At 46.9% G+C, this 23,432-nt stretch overlaps 1 protein-coding gene across 5 annotated transcripts in view; it reads left to right on the top strand.

Annotated features, from left to right (window-relative positions):
- LOC135262855 (spectrin beta chain, non-erythrocytic 1-like) overlaps positions 1 to 17,514 on the top strand; it is a 69,136-nt gene extending 51,622 nt beyond the window's left edge. For 3 of the 5 annotated variants that reach the window (XM_064350175.1, XM_064350173.1, XM_064350174.1), the window contains 23 exons: positions 1 to 60; positions 220 to 439; positions 914 to 1,450; positions 1,748 to 1,950; positions 2,525 to 2,615; positions 2,932 to 3,078; positions 3,452 to 3,715; positions 3,973 to 4,197; positions 4,287 to 4,376; positions 4,674 to 4,943; positions 5,315 to 5,445; positions 5,751 to 5,955; positions 6,254 to 6,628; positions 6,993 to 7,237; positions 7,700 to 7,838; positions 8,307 to 8,391; positions 8,584 to 8,780; positions 9,085 to 9,212; positions 9,586 to 9,661; positions 11,974 to 12,167; positions 12,602 to 12,775; positions 12,970 to 13,012; positions 13,234 to 17,514. The exon at positions 1 to 60 is cut by the window's left edge and continues 78 nt beyond it. In XM_064350175.1, coding sequence (XP_064206245.1) covers positions 1 to 60; positions 220 to 439; positions 914 to 1,450; positions 1,748 to 1,950; positions 2,525 to 2,615; positions 2,932 to 3,078; positions 3,452 to 3,715; positions 3,973 to 4,197; positions 4,287 to 4,376; positions 4,674 to 4,943; positions 5,315 to 5,445; positions 5,751 to 5,955; positions 6,254 to 6,628; positions 6,993 to 7,237; positions 7,700 to 7,838; positions 8,307 to 8,391; positions 8,584 to 8,780; positions 9,085 to 9,212; positions 9,586 to 9,661; positions 11,974 to 12,167; positions 12,602 to 12,775; positions 12,970 to 13,012; positions 13,234 to 13,458 — 4,324 coding nt within the window. In that variant the 3' untranslated portion in view covers positions 13,459 to 17,514. Of the gene's footprint in view, positions 61 to 219; positions 440 to 913; positions 1,451 to 1,747; positions 1,951 to 2,524; positions 2,616 to 2,931; positions 3,079 to 3,451; positions 3,716 to 3,972; positions 4,198 to 4,286; positions 4,377 to 4,673; positions 4,944 to 5,314; positions 5,446 to 5,750; positions 5,956 to 6,253; positions 6,629 to 6,992; positions 7,238 to 7,699; positions 7,839 to 8,306; positions 8,392 to 8,583; positions 8,781 to 9,084; positions 9,213 to 9,585; positions 9,662 to 10,554; positions 10,624 to 11,973; positions 12,168 to 12,601; positions 12,776 to 12,969; positions 13,013 to 13,233 lie in introns of all 5 variants that reach the window. The other 2 variants (XM_064350171.1, XM_064350172.1) reach the window with 1 other exon arrangement.
- The last annotated feature ends 5,918 nt before the right edge of the window (positions 17,515 to 23,432 follow it).

Genomic DNA, 23,432 nt, shown 5'->3' with positions numbered 1-23,432 from the left:
CGCCTCAGACCACCGCAGCAAAGGGCAGATTCACCAGACTCAGGACCAGCTCAATGACAGGTACACACACCTGTACACAAAGACACATGCATACACACACACACACATACGCACGCACTAAGATACACACACACACACACACACACACACACACTTTTCACATTTACATGTAACATGAAAAGACCTGCATTTGCCCTCTGACGTCCTGTCCCTCTCCAGATGGAAGGAGTTTGAGCGGCTGGCAGACAAGAGGAAGCAGGCCCTGGAGTCAGCGCTCAACATCCAGAACTACCACCTGGAGTGCAACGAGATCCAGAGCTGGATGAAGGAGAAGACCAAAGTCATCGAGTCCACGCAGAGCCTGGGCAACGACCTGGCCGGGGTCATGGCCCTGCAGCGCAAGCTCACGGGCATGGAGCGCGACCTAGAGGCCATTCAGGTGCACTGCATCTCTCAGCACTCATGTCACATGCTGTTCAGCCAAGGACATTACCTGGCTTTATAGCAATATTAAACTATCCAAATTTACATTGTAAAGTAACAATGCATTTTTGTCCTTGTCTAAATTTTTTATGTGCTCCCCCCAATTTGGCATGTTCAGATGTATTTATTCAGCTATTTCCATTCTGGAGAGCGCAGCCAAAAATGTGATATCAGCCACTGACTGTGATCACACTGTAGTTCACAACTCTCGTGCAGACGTGAATCAGAGGAAGACAGTCTGTTTGCAGATCAACTGGTGAACTTGTACATCAAGACACTGTCAGCGGGCACAGCGGGCACCGGCACAGTCCGGATTTGCCACGAGGCTGTAGGATCCATCCTTGCACTAAAACAATGCCTTAACAGGATGAGCCACCGAGTACCTCATGTCGCCATTTTAACGATAATTTTTCCTTGTTTTTTCCTTTAGGGAAAGTTAGATGACTTGCGTAAGGAGGCCGAGAAGCTGGCCAAGGAGCACCCGGACCAGGCCCAGGAGACCCAGGCCCGGCTCGGGGGGATCCAGGAGGTGTGGGAGGAGCTGAACGCCACCATGAAGCGGCGGGAGGAGAGCCTGGGCGAGGCCAGCAAGCTGCAGGGCTTCCTGAGGGACCTGGACGACTTCCAGTCCTGGCTGTCGCGCACCATGACGGCCGTGGCCTCCGAGGACATCCCCACCTCCCTGGCCGAGGCCGAGCAGCTGCTCACGCAGCACGAGGGCATCAAGAACGAGGTGGACAACTACAAGGAGGACTACGAGAAGATGCGGGCGGTGGGCGAGGAGGTGACCCAGGGCCAGACGGACGCCCAGTACATGTTCCTGGCGCAGAGGCTGCAGGCGCTGGACACGGGCTGGCACGAGCTGCGCCGCATGTGGGAGAACCGCCACAGCCTGCTGGCCCAGGCCTTCGACTTCCAGACCTTCCTCAGGGACGTGAAGCAGGCCGAGGGCTTCCTCAACAACCAGGTGAGCGAGGGCGTGGTGAACCGGGCTACCAGGGCTAGGGCTACCTTAACCAAGTGATGAGGGCGTGGTGAACCTGGCTACCAGGGCTAGGGCTACCTTAACCAGTGGTGAATCAGGGTAGGGCTACTTTAACCAAGTGATGAGGGGGTGGTGAGCCAGAGCTAGGGCTGCTTTAACCAGGTTTGTGAGGGGGTGGTGAGCAGGGATGTAGTCGGTGATATGCAGGTAGTAGTAGATATATAGGAGAGTAGTAGAGTCGACAAGTACTTAGCCCCTGACCATCACTCTCCCCTGCAGGAGTATGTCCTGTCCCACACGGAGATGCCCTCCAGCCTCCAGGGGGCAGAAGAGGCCATCAAAAAACATGAGGATTTCATGACCACCATGGAGGCCAGCGAGGAGAAGATCAACGGAGTAGTGGATTCCGGACTCCGCCTGGTCAGCGACCTCAACACCAACTCTGACAAGATTCAGGAGAAGGCCGACTCCATTAAAGAGAGGTGAGGGCGAGGGGGGATGAGGGTGAGAGAGAGAGAGTGTGGGGGAGGGAAAGAGAGTGATAGACAGAGCTGCTGAGGAGGTACATGAGTGACGGATGGCTGGGACGAAAGGCAGAGCCTGATGGGGAGAGAGCTGTGTAATACAGAGAGAGTGAGAAGCAGTAACATAGGGGATAAGTAATGTGGGACAGGGAGGGGATGGAAGTGTATGGAACAGCTAGTCAATGTGTGATATAGGGCAGAGGTGTGTGTAATACAGGGGAGATAGCGAGGTGTGTGAAAGCGAGGTCTGACTACTACTGTCAGTCACAACCCTCACCATCATCAACACTTCACTGCCTAAAGCTGTGTGTATGGGAGTGTCTGTGTGTAAGAACTGATAAAGTCTGATAAAGGCCTAAATAAAAGTATAATCCTGATTGAGGACAGAGGCGCATGTGGCAGAGAGGACACAGATGTGACAAAGTTTGAACAAATAGTAGATTGGCAGGATTGTTAATTTATTTTCTTAAACAATTTATTTTCCACACTTGTCATCACTGACTTTCTGTCTCCCTCCTTTCACTCTTTTCAGACATCAGAAGAACAAACAGGTTGCCAGCGCATTACTGGCCAAGCTGAAAGACAACCGTGAACTGCAGCACTTCCTGCAGGATGGACAGGAGGTAAAGAGAAGGGAAAGCTTGTGGTCAGCAAAAACCAGTCTCAGTCTTCTGCCCTGTGCATCTGTTTGTTTAGGTACTTCATTAGAGAACAGTTATGGAAATGAGGGGCCAGTGGCCCTGACCTCAGAGAGAGCGAGCAGCTGGGCGCTGGGTTCAGCAGAGGCTGTCACTATGACTCACGCGTTTTCGCGGGAATCGCGGCGAGATGACGAGCGTTTCTGCTGAGTCAGAGGTGGTTCAGAACCCCCCCCCGTCCCGATTCCGCCGTGCCGCCCTGGCCGGCCTCCTGAATCCTCCTCCCCGTCTCTCCTCGCAGCTCACGCTCTGGATCAACGAGAAGATGCTGACCGCCCAGGACATGTCGTACGACGAGGCCAGGAACCTCCACAGCAAGTGGCAGAAGCACCAGGCCTTCATGGCCGAGCTGGCCTCCAACAAGGACTGGCTGGACAAGATCGGCAAGGTGCGGCAGGGGCTGCGGTCGTGAATAATGCAGGTCGTAGCTAACGATGCGGAACAGATGCATGACGCAGCAGTACCTGACAGACTTATTTTGAAATGATGAAAATAAATGGGGGAAAAAAACTCCCACACACTGGATCTCCTGCCAGTCTGACCTCTTATAGGTGGCTAGAGATTCAGGGTGCAGTTTGCTTTATTATTTTTCAGTCATTGTTATTCTCCAGACAGAACAAGGCATCCAAAAGTTCATACTATCATATGATGAGAGCAGAAACTGATTTGGCAAGCCAACAACATGATGTGAAAGAGACTCAGTTTCCCACGTCTCCTCTCTCCCTCTGCTGTATCCGATCTGCCCTCCGACCCCCTGTCAGGAGGGACAGGCTCTGGTGAGCGAGAAGCCGGAGCTGGATGCGGTGGTGAAGAAGACGATGGCGGGCCTGCAGGCGCAGTGGGAGGAGCTGGAGGCCACCACCCAGACCAAGGCGCAGTGCCTGTTCGACGCCAACAGGGCGGAGCTCTTCACGCAGAGCTGCTCGGCCCTGGACTCCTGGCTGATGAACCTGTCCTCTCAGCTGCAGAGCGACGACTACGGCAAGGACCTGACCAGCGTCAACATCCTGCTCAAGAAGCACCAGGTGAGAAAGAGGGGAGGCAGAGGGAACTGCCGGAACCTTCCAAATAGCGTACCCTAGACGCTATTTGGAAACGATGATGTAGTTTAATTGGAAATGCTGATGCAATTCCTCCTTTCAAGGATTGCAAAATGTGCATTTGCAGAGAGCTCTATTCCTACCACAGTGGGTATGTAGTCATGTAGAGGGGGGGTGACACGATTGCTGGAGGAGGCTCAGCCCTAACCCTAAACTTGGACTCTTTGTGCACCTCCCCCCAGATGCTGGAGCACCAGATGGAGGTGCGGGAGAAGGAGGTGCAGGCGCTGCAGTCGCAGGCGCTGGCCCTCTCCCAGGAGGACTCGGGCCTGGCGGAGGTGGACGGCCAGCAGAGGCGCGTGGCCGACAGCTTCTCCAAGATCCACGAGCCCATGCAGCAGCGGCGGCAGCAGCTGCTGGCCTCCAAGGAGGGCCACCAGTTCAACCGCGACCTGGAGGACGAGCTGGTGAGCGGCCGTCGCCTGTCCGTCATTCCGGTCTCGGCGCGGTTTACTTGCGGTCGCTAATGTCGCGCCCTTCTGTTTCGGCTCTCCAGCTCTGGGTGAAGGAGAGAATGCCCCTGGCCACCTCCACGGACCACGGGAAAGACCTGCCCAGCGTGCAGCTGCTCATCAAGAAGAACCAGGTATGGAGGGCTGAGGGGATAGTAAGCAGCAGCGAGAGAACTGCTGGACTCTCAAGTAAAGTTGCTTCATTTTTCTGGTGAAGAGTACAGATGTATAAACAAGCTTCAGAATTTTCAGCATGTAAAAGTAGTACACATGCCATGGTTAAGACCTTGTAGTGTGGAACTACATTTCAAAAAACTGTGGGATGGGGAACGAAAATGATGGAAGCCTGTTGAGGAAAAGCACTGTTGGGCTGTTTGCCTGTAATCCTGAGACCTCAGTATCCTCACTTCCTGGTTGTCCTCCTCTCCCAGACCCTGCAGAAGGAGATCCAGGGGCACCAGCCCCGCATCGACGACATCCACAGGCGCTCCACGGGCCCGGGGCAGGAGGAGACGGACGGGGTGGAGGGCCGCCTGCTGGATCTGCAGGAGTCCTGGGCCCAGCTGATCTCCGAGACGGATCAGCGGCGCGGGCGCCTGGAGGAGTCTCACCGCGCCCAGCAGTTCTACGCCGACGTGGCCGAGGCAGAGGCCTGGATGGGAGAGCAGGAGCTGCACATGATGTCAGAGGAGAAGGCCAAGGTGACCATTTGTGTGTGTCTATGCGCGCGGACATGCGCTGCGTGAGTACAGTGTACAGTGAGCTCCATAATGTTTGGCTCTGTACTCCTCAATTTCAGATTTGTAATCAAACGATTCACATCTGGCTAAAGTGCACTTTCTCAGCTTTTATTAAAGGGAATTTTCATTGATTTTGGTTTCACCGTGTACAAATTAGAGCACTTTTATGCATAGTCCCCCACATTATGGAGCCCACTGCATGTGTGATTATGGGTAATGGGTTTATTACTTGTGGAAATTGCATAGATTTGTGTCTGCTGTGTATTTATTATAGCATCTGTGTCTGTACGTGTATGTGTGTGTGTGTGTCTGCGTGTTTTATGTGCACACAGGATGAACAGAGCGCAGTGGTGATGGTGAAGAAGCACCAGATCCTGGAGCAGGCCCTGGAGGACTACGCCCAGACCATCCACCAGCTGGCCAACAGCAGCCGGCTCATGGTGACCAGCGAGCACCCTGAGAGGTGAGCGGGATTCAGGGTGTGCAGGGACTGAAACCCAGAAGCATGTTCAAAGCATCGATTGATCAGTAGTGCAAATTAGCCTTCTTGAACCATGTAATGGGAGGAGCTGCAAAGAGTTTTCAGTCACTCATGTTTTCTAACCAAACAAAGTATGTTACTGTTACAACATGGGACTAGAGCTCCACCCATTCCTAAGATTCCCAATTCTCTACTGTCTCTGTTGATTGGCAACCTGAATACTTTAAGAAAAATGGCATTTGTTCGCTATGGCATGACCGGGACATGTCCTAATCCTCATTCCAAAGCGAGCGGATCACTCTACGGCAAGCCCAGGTGGACAAGCTGTACGCGGGGCTGAAGGACCTGGCGGAGGAGCGGCGCGGCCGTCTGCAGGAGAGGCTGAGGCTGACTCAGCTGAAGAGGGAGGTGGACGACCTGGAGCAGTGGATCGCTGAGAGGGAGGTGGTGGCCGGGTCCCACGAGCTGGGCCAGGACTACGAGCACGTCACGGTACGGCTCTGCTCTCTCAGCGGCCCAGTTTGGCTCGGCTCGGCTCGGCTGTAATTTCCCATTCCGTCCCATTGGCTCCTACTGGGTGACAGTGTTGGCCATGTCTTAAAGGCACTTTGGTATAACACGAGTAATTTTGTGCGGCTTACGGCATTGCGTTTGCGTAGCATGAATACTAGCAACACTGTTGACCGTCCTCATGCCTTTTTTTGTCTATATATGAGTATAAGTGGATTGTATTAATGTACGTGTGTGTGTATCTGTGTGTGTGTGTGTGTCTCTTGTCCTCTCCGTCCAGATGCTGCGGGACAAGTTCCGGGAGTTTGCGCGGGACACCAGCACCATCGGGCAGGAGCGCGTGGACGGGGTGAACGCGCTGGCGGACGACCTGATCGAGTCGGGCCACCCGGAGAACGCCAGCGTGGCCGAGTGGAAGGACGGGCTGAACGAGGCCTGGGCCGACCTGCTGGAGCTGATGGACACGCGCACGCAGATGCTGGCCGCCTCCTACGAGCTGCACCGCTACCACCAGGACGCCCGCGAGGCGCTGGGCCGCGTGCGCGAGAAGAGGGAGGCGCTGCCCGCCGACCTGGGCCGCGACCTCAACACCGTGCAGCACCTGCACCGCCAGCACACCGCCTACGAGCACGACATCCAGGCCCTCAGCGGGCAGGTAACCCCTCCCACCGGCCTCCCCGAACCCTGCGTGTCTGTACTGTACCTCCTGTCACTGCTCATGTGTCCTCAACGCTTGTCTTGTTACAGTAGAGTAAGCACTACACCCTGTTTACTGATCGAATTACACACGTGTTACTGAAGAGATCATATGTATTTCACCCTTTGAAGAGTAGTCAGTCTGTGTTCTAGAACTCAACTGCCAGTAGTGATTGTTACATCAGCAATAGAATGTTCAGCTATGAACATTCTATTCTAATCACATCTTGCACTTTAAATGGTTATGGGTAAGAGGCACTGCTCTATATTTATAATGAGTTGATTTAGAAGGTGTTCTTACCTGTGGCTCGCCCCCCTCCCAGGTGAACCAGGTTCAGGAGGACGGGGCCCGCCTGCAGAAGGCCTACGCCGGGGAGAAGGCCGACGACATCCACCGGCACGAGCGCGCCGTGTCCGAGGCCTGGGAGGCCCTGCTCTCCGCCGGCCAGGCTCGCCGGCTCCTCCTGCTGGACACCGTGGAGAAGTTCCGCTTCTTCAACATGGTGCGCGACCTCATGCTGTGGATGGACGGGGTCAACCTGCAGATCGACGCCCACGACAGCCCCAGGTGACGTGCGGCACCGCCCCTAAGCACCTATGTGTCACACCTGGGTGATGATGAGGAGTCTTACTGCCTTTGATGTTCCCATGAATGCTCGTCTTGAGCCCTCTGTCCACACACAGCCTCGGGCTGCTCACTAAAGCTCCGTCTATCACCCACTAAATCAGCCAATGCATTTTCTTTGGAAAATTTATGTTCCATATAATATTACAGCTTTTATGATGTTGTGCCGTTTTCTTTTAAAACACCTGCATATGCACACTGTACCAAGTGCATTGTTTATTTTGACTGGTATTACAATGGACTATATAATATGGTATTACAATATACTATATTCTGTTTTTGTCACCTGTCCAATAACCCACCATAACCCTTCCTACCATCCACCGGTGGGTCCTCAGTTTGGGAGCCGCCGGCTTAAATAACGCTCCTCTCCTCCCTGCTTCTCTTCCCCTTTCGTTATTTTAGGGATGTGTCCTCAGCAGGGCTGGTCATCGCCAACCACCAGGACATCAAATCCGAGATTGAGACCCGGGCTGGCAGCTTCACTGCCTGCAATGAGATGGGCAACACGCTAATCAAGAATAAGCACTATGCTTCTGATGAGGTACTGCTGTGTACTGTGTACTGTGCTTCCTTACACTACGGCGCCTTTATTATGGTGAGGGTTTTATTGTAATGTAGGCCGCTGAAGAGCTGCTCTGCTGCCTAAACACAACATCAGTAAAATTTTATAAAGCCATTTTGTAAAATGGCTTTTGGAGAGAAAAGAGAAAGGAAATCACAGGGCATATGTTTACTTTAGAAGGAGGCTACTGAATTTTATATTTCATGTAAGCCAAGTAAATGTGGGTAATACGTGACATCCTGGGAGCTTTTCTTCTGAAATTCTGAGTACTAGCTAGCTAACCGATTGCATCTGACATTTTAGTAGAAGTGGAGCAAATAAAGTTAGCACTGCATAGATTTCTTGCATTGCCTGAGTCTGCCTGCGTACATTATAGCGAGTCACATGACTGCAGATGCAAATGTCAAATATCAGTGGCAAAAATACGTTTTAAAAATTCCTTTGTAGATCCGGGAGAAACTAGATCAGCTGCAGACCAAGAGGGACGAGATCAACAAGAAGTGGCAGGACAAAATGGACCACCTTCAGATTGGTGCGCGTTTGCGTGTGTCCTCGCCTGCGAGCGTGTTTGTGTGCGTGCATGTCGGTGTTTGTGTGTGTTTGTGTGTTTACATGCTTGCATGTGTTACGTGCGTATATTCATGCATAATTTTACGTGCACACGTACACATGAGAATTTGAACGTGTGCATTTGTGTCTTCCCTCTCATTTGTGACGCGCTCAGTGCTGGAGGTGCTGCAGTTCGGGCGGGACGCCTCGGTGGCAGAGTCCTGGCTGGCGGGACAGGAGCCGCTGGTGCGCGCGGCGGAGCTGGGCTCCAACGTGGACGAGGTGGAGAGCCTGATCAAGCGGCACGAGGCCTTCGAGAAGCTGGCCGCAGGCTGGGACGAGCGCTTCACCCAGCTGGAGAAACTCACCACGGTGAGGGAGGGGGAGAGAGGGAGGGAGAGGGGGTGGAAGAGAGGGGAGAGAGAGGGGGAGACAGTGAGAGGGAGAGAAAGAGAGGGAGGGGGGAGGGAGAGAGGAAGGGGTTGGGAGGTTGGGAGGGTGGGAGGGAGGGAGAGGGGAAGAGGGAGAGAGAGAGACAGAGAGAGAGATTTATACTTTGGCAATACAAATGCAAATTTTGTCATGCCAATAAAGCACTTTGAATTTGAATTTGATTGAGAGGAGAGAGAGAGAGAATTGGACTGTCCCTGCACTGTGGCTGTCATGTTCTCCTCAGCTGGAGGAGCTGGAGATCCAGAGGAGGAGGGAGGAGGAGGAGAGGGCTCGGCGGCCGCCCACGCCTCCCCCGGCTGAGGAGGTGCTCCCGTCTGAGCTGGAGAGCCAGGCACACGAGTCTGCTGCCAGGTGAGGCTCCCTGCGCAGGTATCTGTGATTGCAGAGGAGGGCAGCAGTGAGCTGCAAATGCAGTGGAAACCCCGCCCATCTGGCTGTGCTGTTTGAGTTCCAAAAATCTCATTACATTTCCTCTTCATACAAAATTAATGCTGAAGATGTGTGGCTTTCAGTGCATTATATATTCACAAAGGGTCATGGCCAAGTGAAAAAATAAGCCAGTTTCCATCTCAGATGTTGAGTCTGGCTGACACAAGGTCGTAAATATTCACAACAGGATGACATCACTAACTGCAGCGTATAAAAGATAGCAGAATCAGGAAGGAAGGTTTTGTGGAATCCCATGGTAACTGATCACCTCCCCCACTCTCCTCTTCCATCCCAGGACCAGCCTAGACCAGACAACTCTGAACCAGTCTGTGTCAGTGAACGGGGTCCACAGTGACCAAGACACTTCACAGGTGAGTGGCCCCTGGTGGTCGGAGGCAGAAACTGCAGCCTGAGTTTGCAGTGGTGCCCAATGCTGTGGGTATGCATGTGGAGGAAGTCCAGTACACACCAGTGATGACTCACCGCTGCAGTCCTCTGTGCTCTGGGGTTTCATTTCACTATCGGCACGAGAAGGGGGTGGATGACAAAAAAAACCTGTCTGCTAGCCAGCTCTGTGTTCACCCCCATGCCATTGTCAGCTGGGTATTAATGAACAAATTAGATCAGAAAACAACTTGTGTGCAAGATGGGCCATTTTCATGGCTCAAAATGAGTCATTTCCTTCTGTGTGGGCGGAGCTGATGTGACAGGCGAGCCTGTTTATAGAGCATGATGACGGAAATAGGGTTATGTCATTATTTAGGCAGACGTAAGTCATAGGGAGAGAACTCCTGTCAGTAGTCTGCATGTTATCATATGCAGTACCGTTCAACATACCCCAAATTCTTTGGAAGACAAGTGAACTTCTGATTCACTTGTATTCTGAAACTCTGTAGATAAGTATCATGTTGTCTTATGTTTGTGTGTGATCTGTGTTTTCCTATCGTCTGTGTTTCTGCCTAGATCATTTCGTGATTTTGTGTGTGTTTATGTCTGTGTGCATGTGTGTGTGCGTGCCTCTGTGTGTCTGTTTCTGTGTGTATGTAAGCATGTGTGTGTGTGTTTGTGTGTGTGTGATTATGTGTGTGTCTGTGTGTATGTGTGTATGTAAGCATGTGTGTGTGTGTTTGTGTGTTTGTGTGTGTGTATGATTATGTGTGTGTCGGTGTGTTAAATAATGCCACCATGACAGTCCCTGGAGGAGTATTAGAGCAATGCACATACTGTATCTCTTAATCTGTCAATGTTGCATTTTTGTCTGCAGTCAGTATCAGTGTCTGTGGCCAGGAAACCTGACTCTAAACCTGGCCCTAAATTAAAGTCACGGGAGCCTGTGAGTATTGAGCCATAGACCGTAGCTTAGCCTCCTGGTAGCCCCATTGCCCTCTGCGCTTGGTCCCTGCTCCCCTGCAGTACCCCTGGCTGGCCTAGTGGGCACCCTTGAGCGCACTTTTCACCGCTGCACCATTGTTTTTGCTGGACCCCTGAGCTTGTGTACAAATCCCAGTCAAAATTGAGTAGCATGTTTTCTGTTTGGCCTCCCAAGTTGCTATATTAATTAAAGATGTTTTCTTTTTTTTGAAAATCACTTGAAGTTGCAATGTCTACTATCCCTTAGAAACACAGAAATGCATTAGGGGAAGCGATTAGCAGTTTTTTTGTGTTTCCAAAAAAAATGTTTCAATACTCTCTCCCTGGTCCCAAGAAACACTATATTTGGTATACTATACATGGTCCCTGGAAATAATTTCATCATAGCTAACATGATGAAGAAAGAAAAACCTCAGAAAATGTAAAACAGCATTAGTACCAAAGTACTCCTTGGGCCCAGGGGAGTCCTGCATGTTTTAGTGTTGCCTTTCAGTGAATTAGCACACAGAATACCCTTCTTGCTTAAGGGCTTTGGCTGACCAGTAAAGAGCTTAGCTATAAAAATGACAATGATAGTGTTTCTGTGGCATGGCCACACCCAGCCAAGTCATCAAAGCAACGGGTGAAAAACGGCGGGTTTCAGTTGCGCTTTCGCTGAAAGACACCGCGTCACGCTCAGACATCGGTGCATCTGAAGCAGGGAGACAGTACTCCAGCTGCCATTCCGGCTGACGGTGTGGTTGGTCAGAATTAGTGACCCCCCCATATATCGGCTTCCATCTGCCTTCCATTTGTCTCTGTGTGTGTGTCCTGTGTCTGTGTGTCTAATGTAGTCTCTGGCATGGAGCTTGTGCTGCAGCCTCTATGTTAAGTCATTTAAGATTTTTGTAATTGGGTCTGATCTATTTAAAACCAGAAACTGTTCAAATTGGGACTAGTTGTTCTTGGCGTCACATGACAGAGTCCCCTTCAAAGTGTCTTTGTGAAAGATACTCTGTGAAATCTTACACTCTGTGGCCTAGTTGTGGAGAAATGTGGTATCGACTGACTGATTGATTAGTTATAATTGGGCTCCACTCGCCTCTAGTTGTCAATGAAGACCACAGAGAAACATGAAGCTAAACGTGTGTGGAATTGCATCTTATTTTACAAACCAACCTGTAACACAAGTGGAGCTGTCGAGCGTGTAGGCTGGTAAAGAATGAAGTCATTAGAATGTGGTTTGTGGGAATCCATGTGAGGTGCAGAAATTGGAAGTGCGCTTTTAAAAATGCCGGTTGTGTGTCTGACTGTGGCGTGTCTGGGGCCTCAGGGGTCGGAGGCGGAGTCTGTGAACGGGCCGGGTCGAGACAGCGGCCTGCCATCGTCCTCTCGCCTGGACCCGTCCGGCCCCTTCGCCACGCTGCCGAGCAAAAGCACTGCCGAACCGCCGCCCGTGGAGACCATGGAAGGGATGCTGTGCCGCAAGCAGGAGATGGAGTCGCACAGCAAGAAAGCAGCCAGCAGGTGGGGTGTGGGGAGAGGGGGCGTGTCCTCAGGGGAGTGGTCTGTGGGGAGAGGGGGTGTGTCCTTAGGGGGGCTGTCTGTGGGGAGAGGGGGTGTGTCCTTAGGGTGGCTGTCTGTGGGGAGAGGGGGCGTGTCCTTAGTGAAGCTGTCTGTGGGCACATTATGAGGAGAGTAAACTGAAATTAATTGAGTGGGATTGAACTGAAAGAAATAATTGACCCTCAACTCTGGGCAGGGAGAGGGATGGGCCTGAGGAGAGAGGGATCTCAGAGTGAGAGCACGATTATGTGCGAGGAAGTCAGGGAGTCATGGAGCTGTAGGCAGGTGGCCATCTTGTGTAAGAGACCGCTTCCATGAGAGTGGAGAGAGCAGAGGTCACATCGTCCCAGGGAGCTTATCTCACCCTTGCCGCCGCTGTGCGTGTCTGTGGACAGATCCTGGCAGAACGTGTACTGCGTCCTGCGGAAGGGAAGCCTGGGCTTCTACAAGGACAACAAGGGCGCCGCCAACGGCGTTCCCTACCACGGCGAGGTGCCCATCAGTCTCACCGAGGCCGCGTGTGAGGTCGCCCACGACTACAAGAAGAGGAAACACGTCTTCAAGCTCCGGTGAGTGGAGGAGGTCCGGGGGGAGAAGGAAGAAGAAAAAAGTAGTGGAGCGAACAAGGGTGCAGGAGGTGGGCTGGGCCTGAGCCGTGGAATTGAGGATGGAGGGGGAAGAAGGAGGGGCATACTTACTTATACATACTTATATTGTGGCCAGACGATTCATGCTGACTTCTCTCTCTCCTGTTTGTCTGCAGGCTTGGTGATGGAAAGGAATTCCTATTTCAAGCAAAAGATGAGGTGAGTGTTACTGATACTGATTAAAACTGGCATGTCATGCTGGGAAATAAGCTGTACTCTGCCTGCATTGTACATACAGCATGATTTACAACACATCAACCATTATGAGGTCTGACCCATGTCTCCTCTCTCCTTCTCTCTCTCTCTCGCTCTCTCTCCCTTCCTCTCCCTCTCCCTCTCCCTCTCTCGGTCTTCTTCCTGTCTGCCCCCCCCCCCCCCAGCCTGAAATGAGTTCCTGGATCCGCTCCATCCTCTCCTCGATCCCGGCGGGAGTGGGCGGGGCTGGCGAGCGCTCCCCGGGGGGCCCGACGGCGCTGAGCAGAGCCATGACCATGCCCCCCATTTCGCCCGGCTCCGCGGAGCCCGGCGCCGTCACCATGCGCAACAAGGAGGGCAAGGAGAAGGACCGGGAGAAGAGGTTCAGCTTCTTCGGCAAGAAAAAATAAGCCAAGGAAAAAAAGAAAAAAAAACACAGACAATTTAAGAACTCATCAGACGCAAACAGAACTGACAGAAGCAGAAAGGAGACCGGAGTGTCCTGTTAACCACATTGGCTCTCAGCCCCGATCCTGCGTAGCGTGCTGTTCCTGCGAGGTTCCAGCAGAGCGTTCCGCTAGCCGTAGCACCCCGGTCCTTTCCCAGCTGATCAAAGGGGAGCTTGCCAGGAGGATGTGCCAACACCAGCCCTTGTTGGAACAGGAATCCAGAGGGCACCGGGGACGGTGGGGGGGGGGCAGGCGGGTGGCACGGGGCCGAGAGCCAATTGGATGAGGACGTCTTAGAGTTCGGCTTAGAGTTATTTCTGTTCGGCTCCCGGCTCCCGCTTGGTTCTTTTGAGTTTCAGAATGGTCCTGCTGCTGTCGCCCGGGGAACAGTCAGGCCATTCCACAAGGCCGTTAACAACAGGAAGGATGCTGTACTCTAGGGGCTGTCGATCCACCTCTCTTACTCTCTCTATGGAATTGCTTGAAGGACCATGTTGATTTTAGTTTTTTTGGCATTATTATTATTATTATTATTATTATTATTATTATTATTATTAATAATCATTTTGCTGTTGCAGGTTTAGAGAAAAGAGTTTGAAGAATATGTAACTATAGGTAGCTCATCAATGAAGAGAAAAACTATTTGGTACTGTTGGAGAAACCAAGTTGGTTACTGTTATTTGTGTTTGTTTGTATTTCCCTTTTATTTTTGTTTTTAGGAAGGCCAGCTTTCAAAGTGTTTTTAAAAGAGAGCAAAGTACATTTTTCAGTTAGGTTTTGCAAAAAGTAATTTAACAATTACCTAAGTGCATAAGTTGAAAATATATATATATATATTTAAAGAGAAGTGGTTTTTATTATTTTGTTTTTATCATGAATTTATTTGTTTTATTATTTGGGGAGAATATTCATGCTTTATTTTTGACTTTTCTCGAAAACAGGAGATTATATAGTTCAAGTAAGGTTGAGAGTGTGAGTTGTAGTGGAGGTTTTTTAAATCAGTTTTTTGATCGTTTTCCTGAATAATGGGCATTTATCTATACAACCGTTCATCCTAATCAGCAAGCTTAGGAGTGGTTTAGCTTTACAGAAGGGTTTTGGTTTGAGCTTTTAGTTTATACTGCTATTTCCAATTAAACAGGTTTTTTTTTAACTATTTGGTTTTTTTGCTGTTTCTTTGTTCGTTTTCTTTTTTTTTGCAGGCCGTCTAATAGGCGTGTGTAGTGTACTGTCAAACACTAAAAATGAAACAGGAATAAAGATGCACACGAAAGACATGGCAGGAATGTGAGGGAAAGTGCGTGTGAAGGGTTGAGGAGGTTGAGTGTTGGAGGGACGTCGCGGGGGCGTAGCTGCTGGAGTTGAATGGGGATGGAATGCGCGGTCGTGCACTGGGAGAGATGGGCAATTACTGAGCCGCTTCTGTCCGCCATTCCCACATGAATCTGCCCAGACAAACGGCTCTGTCTCTCGTCCCTTATGGATCTCATCTGCCGTCAAACTCTGACCCCTTTTTCTTTAAGAAAAACAATTGCAGGGAAGCGCTACAAAGGAAACCCCTTTTAAAACGCATCTTTCACGTTGACCTGGCATATTTATGTGGCGAGATTCTCCCTCGATTGCGTGAGCGTTATCGCTGGGGAAAATGGCGGCCAAATCACACAGATGCAGACCATAAAATGTTGTTGAGGCGACTTGCTGTGGATTAAGGAAGTGAATACTGGCGACGCTGGGTTGGTTAGGGTATCACCTGTGAGCTCTCTGTTAGTTTGTTCACAGAAAGAGAGGCATAGCTTTGGTTCAAGATGACCACAATCCACACATTTTCCTGGCCTAGAATGACTTTATATATACAGTGTATATCAGTCTTCTCTGACTATCAGCTTTGGAGTGAAATTGCTTTTGTCAGACCTTTTTCATCTTGGAAAGGAAGCTGAGTTTAGCATTATACTGTGAAACCCCCCATGAAGGGCGGAGTATTATGCCGAAGGCATCTGGTGCAGCTCTAATATCCTTCCTCCATCTTGTTTCTTCTACTTCCTGTGGGAATTTCCAGACATCCTGCTTTTACGTCTGGAATATTAAACATAAGACAGCAAGTGACACAAAGCATTCCTGCTCGTTGCTGATGTAATGTGTAGCGAAGCAAGAAGAAAATGATAGATTCCGTTTCGGGGTGAACTGAGGTAAGATTTGAGATTTACGTGTGTGCGGTGAACACTGTCACCTCCAGGTGGCTTGAACTAAATACTCTTTACTTTGTGTTGTGCTGAAGCGGCATCTCGCGCGTTTGTGCAGCGATGCTGAGCTTTCTCTCTGTGCCTCTCGTGACACCGGCAGTGTGATGTGCATCCGCGCCGACCCGAGCGTGACAGCTTCCTGTTGGATCCAGCCCTCATGTTGGCCCGGAGGACAGTCGTCTGTGGCTCCCAAGGAATACCGCAGAGAACGCCGGAGGCCAAAGCTCACGATTTAAAGACAGGTGCACGATCGCGACGGTCCGGCTTCTCCGATCTCGTACCGCCGAATCGAGACTCTTTTTGACAGCTGTGATCCAGGGCACATGCCACACACACACACACACACACACATGCGTGTGCACGCCCGGCCGACCGACTAGCAGCAGCATGAGCCGTCCGCCTCGCCTTCCTCTCTTCCAGCGCTGGCGCTCTCCGCATAGCCGAGCCTTGTGGCTCCTGCGCCACCTTGTGTTGACAGATGAGAACTGCGGCGTTTCCTTGTCAGGATTTAGTCCGTGCGCCAACTATCGCTCTAGTTTCAACAGAATGGGACAGCCGGTCTTACGAATTCATTACAAAAAGCCTAGCGTTTCAATTATCGGGCAGGACGAGTTTGACCACAAGATACTTGTGGCTGCTTGGGTGTTCTTAGCGGTTAGCTGTGGTCTCTTTATCTGAGTGTGCCTCTCCTGAGGTTGCCTCTCTCCTAACGGCAGAAGTAGTCACCCCAAACTGGACATTCCATCCCTTCAGCTATCAGCTTTACAAGGTAAGCAGAGATTTATGAACAGTAGTGGCATGAAGGAGGCAGACTTTGAACAGAGAAAATCAGCCACCCCAAGACTTATGAGCATTAGAAATGATTGGTTTGTAAGTTGACATCACCATGCAAAATTGAATTGGTTTGGTCATTTGATACAAATTAAGAGACTGGTAAAGTAATCTTGGAACGGCATTTCTGAATCGTACACACAGACACAAGGGTTTCACAGTGACCGACACTGACTTTTCATTCAAGCTATGAAGTGTGGGCTTTGTAGTTTTCTGCTGTAATAAATGATTTTAGGGCGTACTGTCCACTGTTTCTGGTGTGATGAGCAAACGTACTGGAGTGGGAATCCATTGTGATCCATCAATGAGGAGACAAAGGAGATTAATTCTGGGTATGCTTTAAAACGTAAACACATTCAGAATAAGCAAAATTAGGAAATTGATTTATTTGCCTCTTCAAAATAGCATATGAGATGGAAAGGTTCAGAGATATGTCATATGTGAACGTGGTGCCACAAAAAGTATTCAGAAAAAATCGGAAAAGAGACAGCCAAGAAAAATTTGCTTCCTTGAAGAGTATTGAATTGTGTTATGGGGATCAGTTTTCTAAGCCAGGTGTTCATTTGGCTGCATTTGATCAGCAAGCCTACTGACCCACTTGCCTCAAATGGAATAAATTTTAGAAAATGATCCGTTCCTTTTTTGTGACACTCACCACAAGCTGTTAATACCACTATTACAATTTATTATTATTATTATTATTATTATTATTATTATTATTGCAACTGTTAGTAATACTACTTCTACTGTTACTACTGGTACTTATTACTATGACTATTACTGCTGTCCATTTTCAGGTACATGTCTGTAATGGGAGATTTTTCCACAAGATGTCAGTGTGCTGTGGAGCATTTTCATTACAGATCGATCGAAAAATGTTTGTTGACTTGTGTATCTATATCAAATACAAAACATAAAAAATAAAATATGGTTTAAAACAAAACAATATTGGGAAAATAGCAGTTGTGTCATTTATTATGCTGACATAATAAAGAGATTTTTTTGCTCCCTGTTTTCTTACAAGTAGCACTGTACTAATAATTTTGCTGCTGGGTTCATACAGAGTGTGATTTCCATGATACAGAGGCAACTGAAGTTGGAGAATCTAATTGAACTTCAACCCTATATCCATCTGTGTCATTTGCAATTCGCAGTAGTTGGTACTGTACGTATAAGATGTCCGGCTGTCATATGAATAATTGTACAGTTTTTGTACTGCTCTTCTTTACAATAACGCCATCTAATTAGAATGAGAATGCGAAGCAGATGATGGTGGATTGCTCTTGAAATTTCTTACAAAGAATATAGAGTTGTGTTTCAGCAGCAATCCTCTTGTTTAACCTGAATTTAAGTGAGGTTTCATTCATTTACACATACTACACTGTGTTTATTAAGCTTTAAATGCACACATTAAAATAGATGTAGAATAGAGTGTGCAACGGCCTGATCCCTGACCCAAAACAAACTTGATGCCCTAGAACGGTGACCATGATTGCGGAGAGCCGCAGGGTGTGCTCGGTTTGTTTTTGCCTTAATATCGGCAACCAATTCAGACCCAAGAAACAGGGTGAGGTGAGTTAACTGTGTAATTGGCTGCTTTTAATTGATCAATTAAGTGCCGAGCAACAACAACGAACAGCAGACAACGTGGCTCTCCAGGACGAGGAATGAAGATCACTGCCCTAGAATAAAAACCTGAGAGAATAAACCGTTGTGTTCTCTGTACTAATTAGCACCTGTTAACTGTTAACCTGGACCAAATATACCCAGGACATTACTGCAATATAATGTTTAGTATAAGCATGTATAAGTTTTAGTAGTATAATTCATTACAGTAGTATGACATTTTATACTACTATAATGAAGACATTGGGGGCATAAATCATTCTGGGAAGAATGTAAAAAAAAACATTGTTTTCATGTAGTACATTATTAATATTTATTTCTTGAACCAACATTCTCAATTTCTTTTCATCTTTATCTTATTATATTATAAAAGTCCATATAGGCAAAAGACAAAGAACATACAAACGATGAATAACAAATTTACAACAATCATAGCAAGAAAAAATTTACACTAATTATGTAATACATCTCCCAAAATCATCATTCTACTTTTACTAAAAGTATAAGATAGGACCCAAACCGAAGAGAAAGTTTAAAAGAGTACTGATGTAGTTGTGCTCAGGATCTGCGAGATTTCAAATAGCAATAGATTTATTTCCTGGACTAAGGGGTAATTCTATTGGAAATAAAAGTAGTAACACTGGTACTTACATTACACCTTGATATGAGCAAAGGTGAATACTCCTGAAAACATTTGTATTTATTTTAATAGCTGACCAATCTAGCTATTCTATCTATGGTGACTCCCCTGCTGGAGACCTAGGTCATCTAGCACATCTGGGCCATCTGGAAACATGGTAGAATACTGCTGGCATACGACGGTACTATGCATGCATGTGGTTTTTGAGGTCACTGATTTACATCCTGTCATGGGACATACCAAGTCTGAGTCATTCTTTTCCTGACAGAGGGTGACAGTTGAACAGTGCTATCATCTGTCATCTACAGATGATTCAGAATGCTGCTCCCCGACTTGTCCTCAACCTTCATAAGTTCTCTCATGTCACTCCTCTGCTGAGGTAACTCCACTGGCTACCGGTTGCTGCCAGGGTCAGGTTCAAAGTCCTGACCCTCGCCTACACTGTAGCCAACTGGACAGCCCCTGCCTACTAACAGGACATAATTCAATCTTACACACCAGCTCAATTATTGGGCTTTATAGGGCTAGAATTGGATTATCTGTGTGAAAGGCTTGAGACCTTTGTAAGCAGAATTCACATTGATTATTTTCATTCATTCCAGTTTGAAAATAATATTAATAAAAGGAATATCTGTAATAAATGTTTCTGCACACCATACTTCTGCCAATGAAGCCATTATTGTACACAGCATGTACTGGTCTTCATTGTGAAGTGGTTACGTCAGAGATGCAGTTATGCGAACATCTGTCATCGTCTGTTCATCTGAAAAAAAAAAAATAGTGCCTTTCTCAAAGCATGCATGCCACGTTTTCATTTGTCAATGTCTGTGCTAATGTTTGACATGAGATGCTGTGTCACATTTTTGGTGTTCAGTTTGGTTTTCAACCGCCCGAGAAGCCAGTAAGAACATCTGGAGTTTATTTGGAGGTGGGAGGGAAGGCTTCAGTCTGGAGGAATAGCTGGCCTGTGTCCAGAACACATCGGTCCCCCTTCCCCAAAAACAACAGTCTCACTTCAGCCCTGTCCTTAAAAACATGATTGTCCAGGATATTTACTTCTGTGTATAATCCTGCCATAACAGGTTTATTTGTTCAGGCAAAGATGAATTCTGACAAATTACAAATTCTGTATATAGGTAGGCAAGCAGCAAGACAGCCCAAAAAACATTTTAAAGTCTGGTCTGTGAGGATCTGTAACATGAATTAAATTGTCTAGTTTTTGCTTGCATTACTGTTCCTTTGATTTTGTAGTAGATTTGAGTAAAGGCACATATGCAATCATTTGAAATTGTCTGGTTTCGAATTGCGGGCGAAGATGAAATAGTTCTTAGCCTGGAGGTGGTTTGAAGACTTTTTTTTTTTTTTAATGTTTAAATTTTAATTTGTTTTTATGATAATAAAGGCTAATCTGAAGGCTTGCTAGCCAATGATCACAGTCAGCCGGTTACATATCCATTGGTCGCCAGTGACATTTCTATTGATCCACAGATTTTTGGTGCATCTGCTCGCTTTTTCTGCCTGTCTATATACAAGCTTTATTAACCTACTCTGATCAGGCCTGGTAAATAATTTATCAGCAAAATGATTCAATTGATTTAGGGGCTGTAAGAAAAGAGAGTGATTTTTCAGGAAAAGTAAAATTACTAACATTTGAATGCTGTATATGGTCATTTAATGGTAATCTCTCAGCGTAAAAAATACTCAGTCAACTTAAACAGGCTCAAATCAATCAAACTGTGTTTGAGACTGAAAAATATAAATGAATGGAAGCCAGGTGAATTTGATTTATTTTTATTTTTTTTAATAATATAGATATACTACTATTCAAATGTTTTTTCATTGTGTATATTTGATCTGAACCAGCTAAGGTCAGTGCTGCTCTTGGAAATCCTGGACCTAGACCTAGTGCATAGTCATCTGATTAAATGATATTTGCATTGAACGAATACATCTGCGTTTTTTAATTTAGGATATCTTCATTTGCAGTTGAATTTACAAAGCATTATTATAGCATTATTACCAGTGTGAATTACAGTCCATATTTTAAATGTCTAAAGAAAGTGTATAAGTAAAGTTGATAAATGTATCAGCTATGTAAAGCACATCACTAAAAATACAGAATAGGTCAGTTTATTTAAGTACCGCCACCCTATTTAACTTCTGAGGGAAATGCAACAGGCCGAGAGAATTTATCACATTTTTTATTCACTAAAAACAGATCAGAGTAAAATGACTAGGCTATCGGTTGGAGAGTCAGATTCTCCGGGAGACGAAGCCTAATTTTTAAGTTGGCCGTCGTCAAAGTCGGTAGTGTGATTTATTCACAATTTAGATGTACTAGCTATCCCGATAGCTGAAGTTCTTAGTCAGAGGGTGTGTGGTTAAGATCTGTAACAGGGTGGAACCGATGGACCGGTGAGTCAGTGCGCGTATTTCCGCATGCCTATGACCACAAATGTACGGTCTCACAGACTCCCATGTGTTGGATATTACCGCATGAAGCAATCTATCGAAACGACAGAAACTGAGCCTCACTTTTCACCTAGTCTGTGAAATGATCACTTAAAAATATATATCACGTAGATCCACAATTTACCAGACGTTCGCGAAACTTTGCCTCACACATTTGGTTTATAGCCAAGTGTTCATTAGAAGTGGATAGTCGTGATCCTGTGTTCAGTTCGATTTTAATTAGCCTACATAAAAAGTCCAATTTTATGGTTAGGTGAGTTCTGATGACCTCATACCCAAGATACAGAGACTTGCAACATATGCAAGATTATGACACTCCAGGGAAAGGGATGCCTATCACAGCTGTGCGTCATCCAGTAACCAACTGTACTTTCCGGTCTGTACCGTTCCCACTCATAGACATATACTAGCTCCGTGAAGCTGGCAATTGTTGCTGGCAACAATTGGAGACTTCCGGGTTACAGGATTTCAAACTAAAAGCTCTGTAAATGCAACGATTTCTTAACTGCGATTTTGTCGTTTTTCTTCTTTTAACTATTACAGTTGGATATATTATATAATCATATTTAAACCCATACCTTTAACATTACGCAGTCCTTTCTGGAAAATCACGTTCCCAGCAATTGTTTCTGGTGTTTAGGCTAAGTGTAGCCCAGCGATGCATTTCTATACACTCTCAGTTCAGTACTGGCTCATTGTTTATCAGATTACTGCCAAAATTAAAAATTGTTACCAAATGAAAGGGGGTATACATTTACCTTACAGACCCATACCTATAACATTATGTAGTCATTTCTGTGAAATCATGTTCCCAGCAATTGTTGCTGGTGTTTAATTTTTAGTTTTAGCAGTAATTTGGTATGCAAACGAGCCCAGTACTGAAATGACAGTGTATAGCAATGCATGGCCAGGCTACACTAAAACACTAGCAACAATAGCTGGGAACGTGATTTCAAAGAAATTATTGCATAATCTTGAAGATATGGGTCTGTAGATTAAATGTATATCCCCTTTCATTTGGTAACAATTTTTAGTTTTGGCAGTAATCTGGTATGCAAATGAGCCAGTACTTAACTGACAGTGTATTGAAATGCATGGCTGTGCTACACTAAAACACCAGCAACAATTGCTAGGAACATGATTTCACAGAAATTACTACATAATGTTATAGGTATGGGTCTGTCGAGTAAATGTATACCCCCTTTCATTTGGTAACAATTTTTAATTTTGGCAGTAATCTGGTAGCTAAACAATGAGCCAGTACTGAACTGAGTGTGTATGGCAATGCATAGCCGGGCTACACTAAAACACTAGCAACAATAGCTGGGAACGTGATTTCAAAGAAATTATTGCATAATCTTGAAGATATGGGTCTGTAGATTAAACGTATATCCCCTTTCATTTGGTAACAATTTTTAGTTTTGGCAGTAATCTGGTATGCAAATGAGCCAGTACTTAACTGACAGTGTATTGAAATGCATGGCTGTGCTACACTAAAACACCAGCAACAATTGCTAGGAACATGATTTCACAGAAATTACTACATAATGTTATAGGTATGGGTCTGTCGAGTAAATGTATACCCCCTTTCATTTGGTAACAATTTTTAATTTTGGCAGTAATCTGGTAGCTAAACAATGAGCCAGTACTGAACTGAGTGTGTATGGCAATGCATAGCCGGGCTACACTAAAACACCAGCAACAATTGCTGGGAACGTGATTTCAAAGAAATAATTGCATAATTTAAAAAATATACATACAAAGTAGCCTAATATTCCAGGCTTAATTTAAACCAGCCAAACAGTAAGCTAGTAATTTAAACCAGCCAAATAGCAAGGAAGCAGCTAGTAATTTAAACCAGCCAAATAGCAAGGAAGTAGCTAGTAATTTAAACCAGCCAAATAGCAAGATAGAAGATAGTGCTAGCGATTGTGTAAAAATTGTATCTGAAATGTTTTTAAATAAAGGTAGGCCTAAGTCTCTATCAAAGCTCAGAAACCGTGGTCACTGTAATGTTATTCTTTGGGACTAATTAACGCTATTCACGTTAGTTCTGTGCTTGTATTTTGATGTAAACTCACCGGAAGTTTTGACCAAAACTTATATGCAGGAAGTCTAATTGTTGC

Source organism: Anguilla rostrata, chromosome 9 (assembly GCF_018555375.3).
Source record: "Anguilla rostrata isolate EN2019 chromosome 9, ASM1855537v3, whole genome shotgun sequence".
Lineage (NCBI taxonomy): Eukaryota > Metazoa > Chordata > Actinopteri > Anguilliformes > Anguillidae > Anguilla > Anguilla rostrata.
The sequence above is the reverse complement of the archived record's forward strand: the minus strand, read 5'-3'. Positions and strand labels throughout refer to the sequence as shown.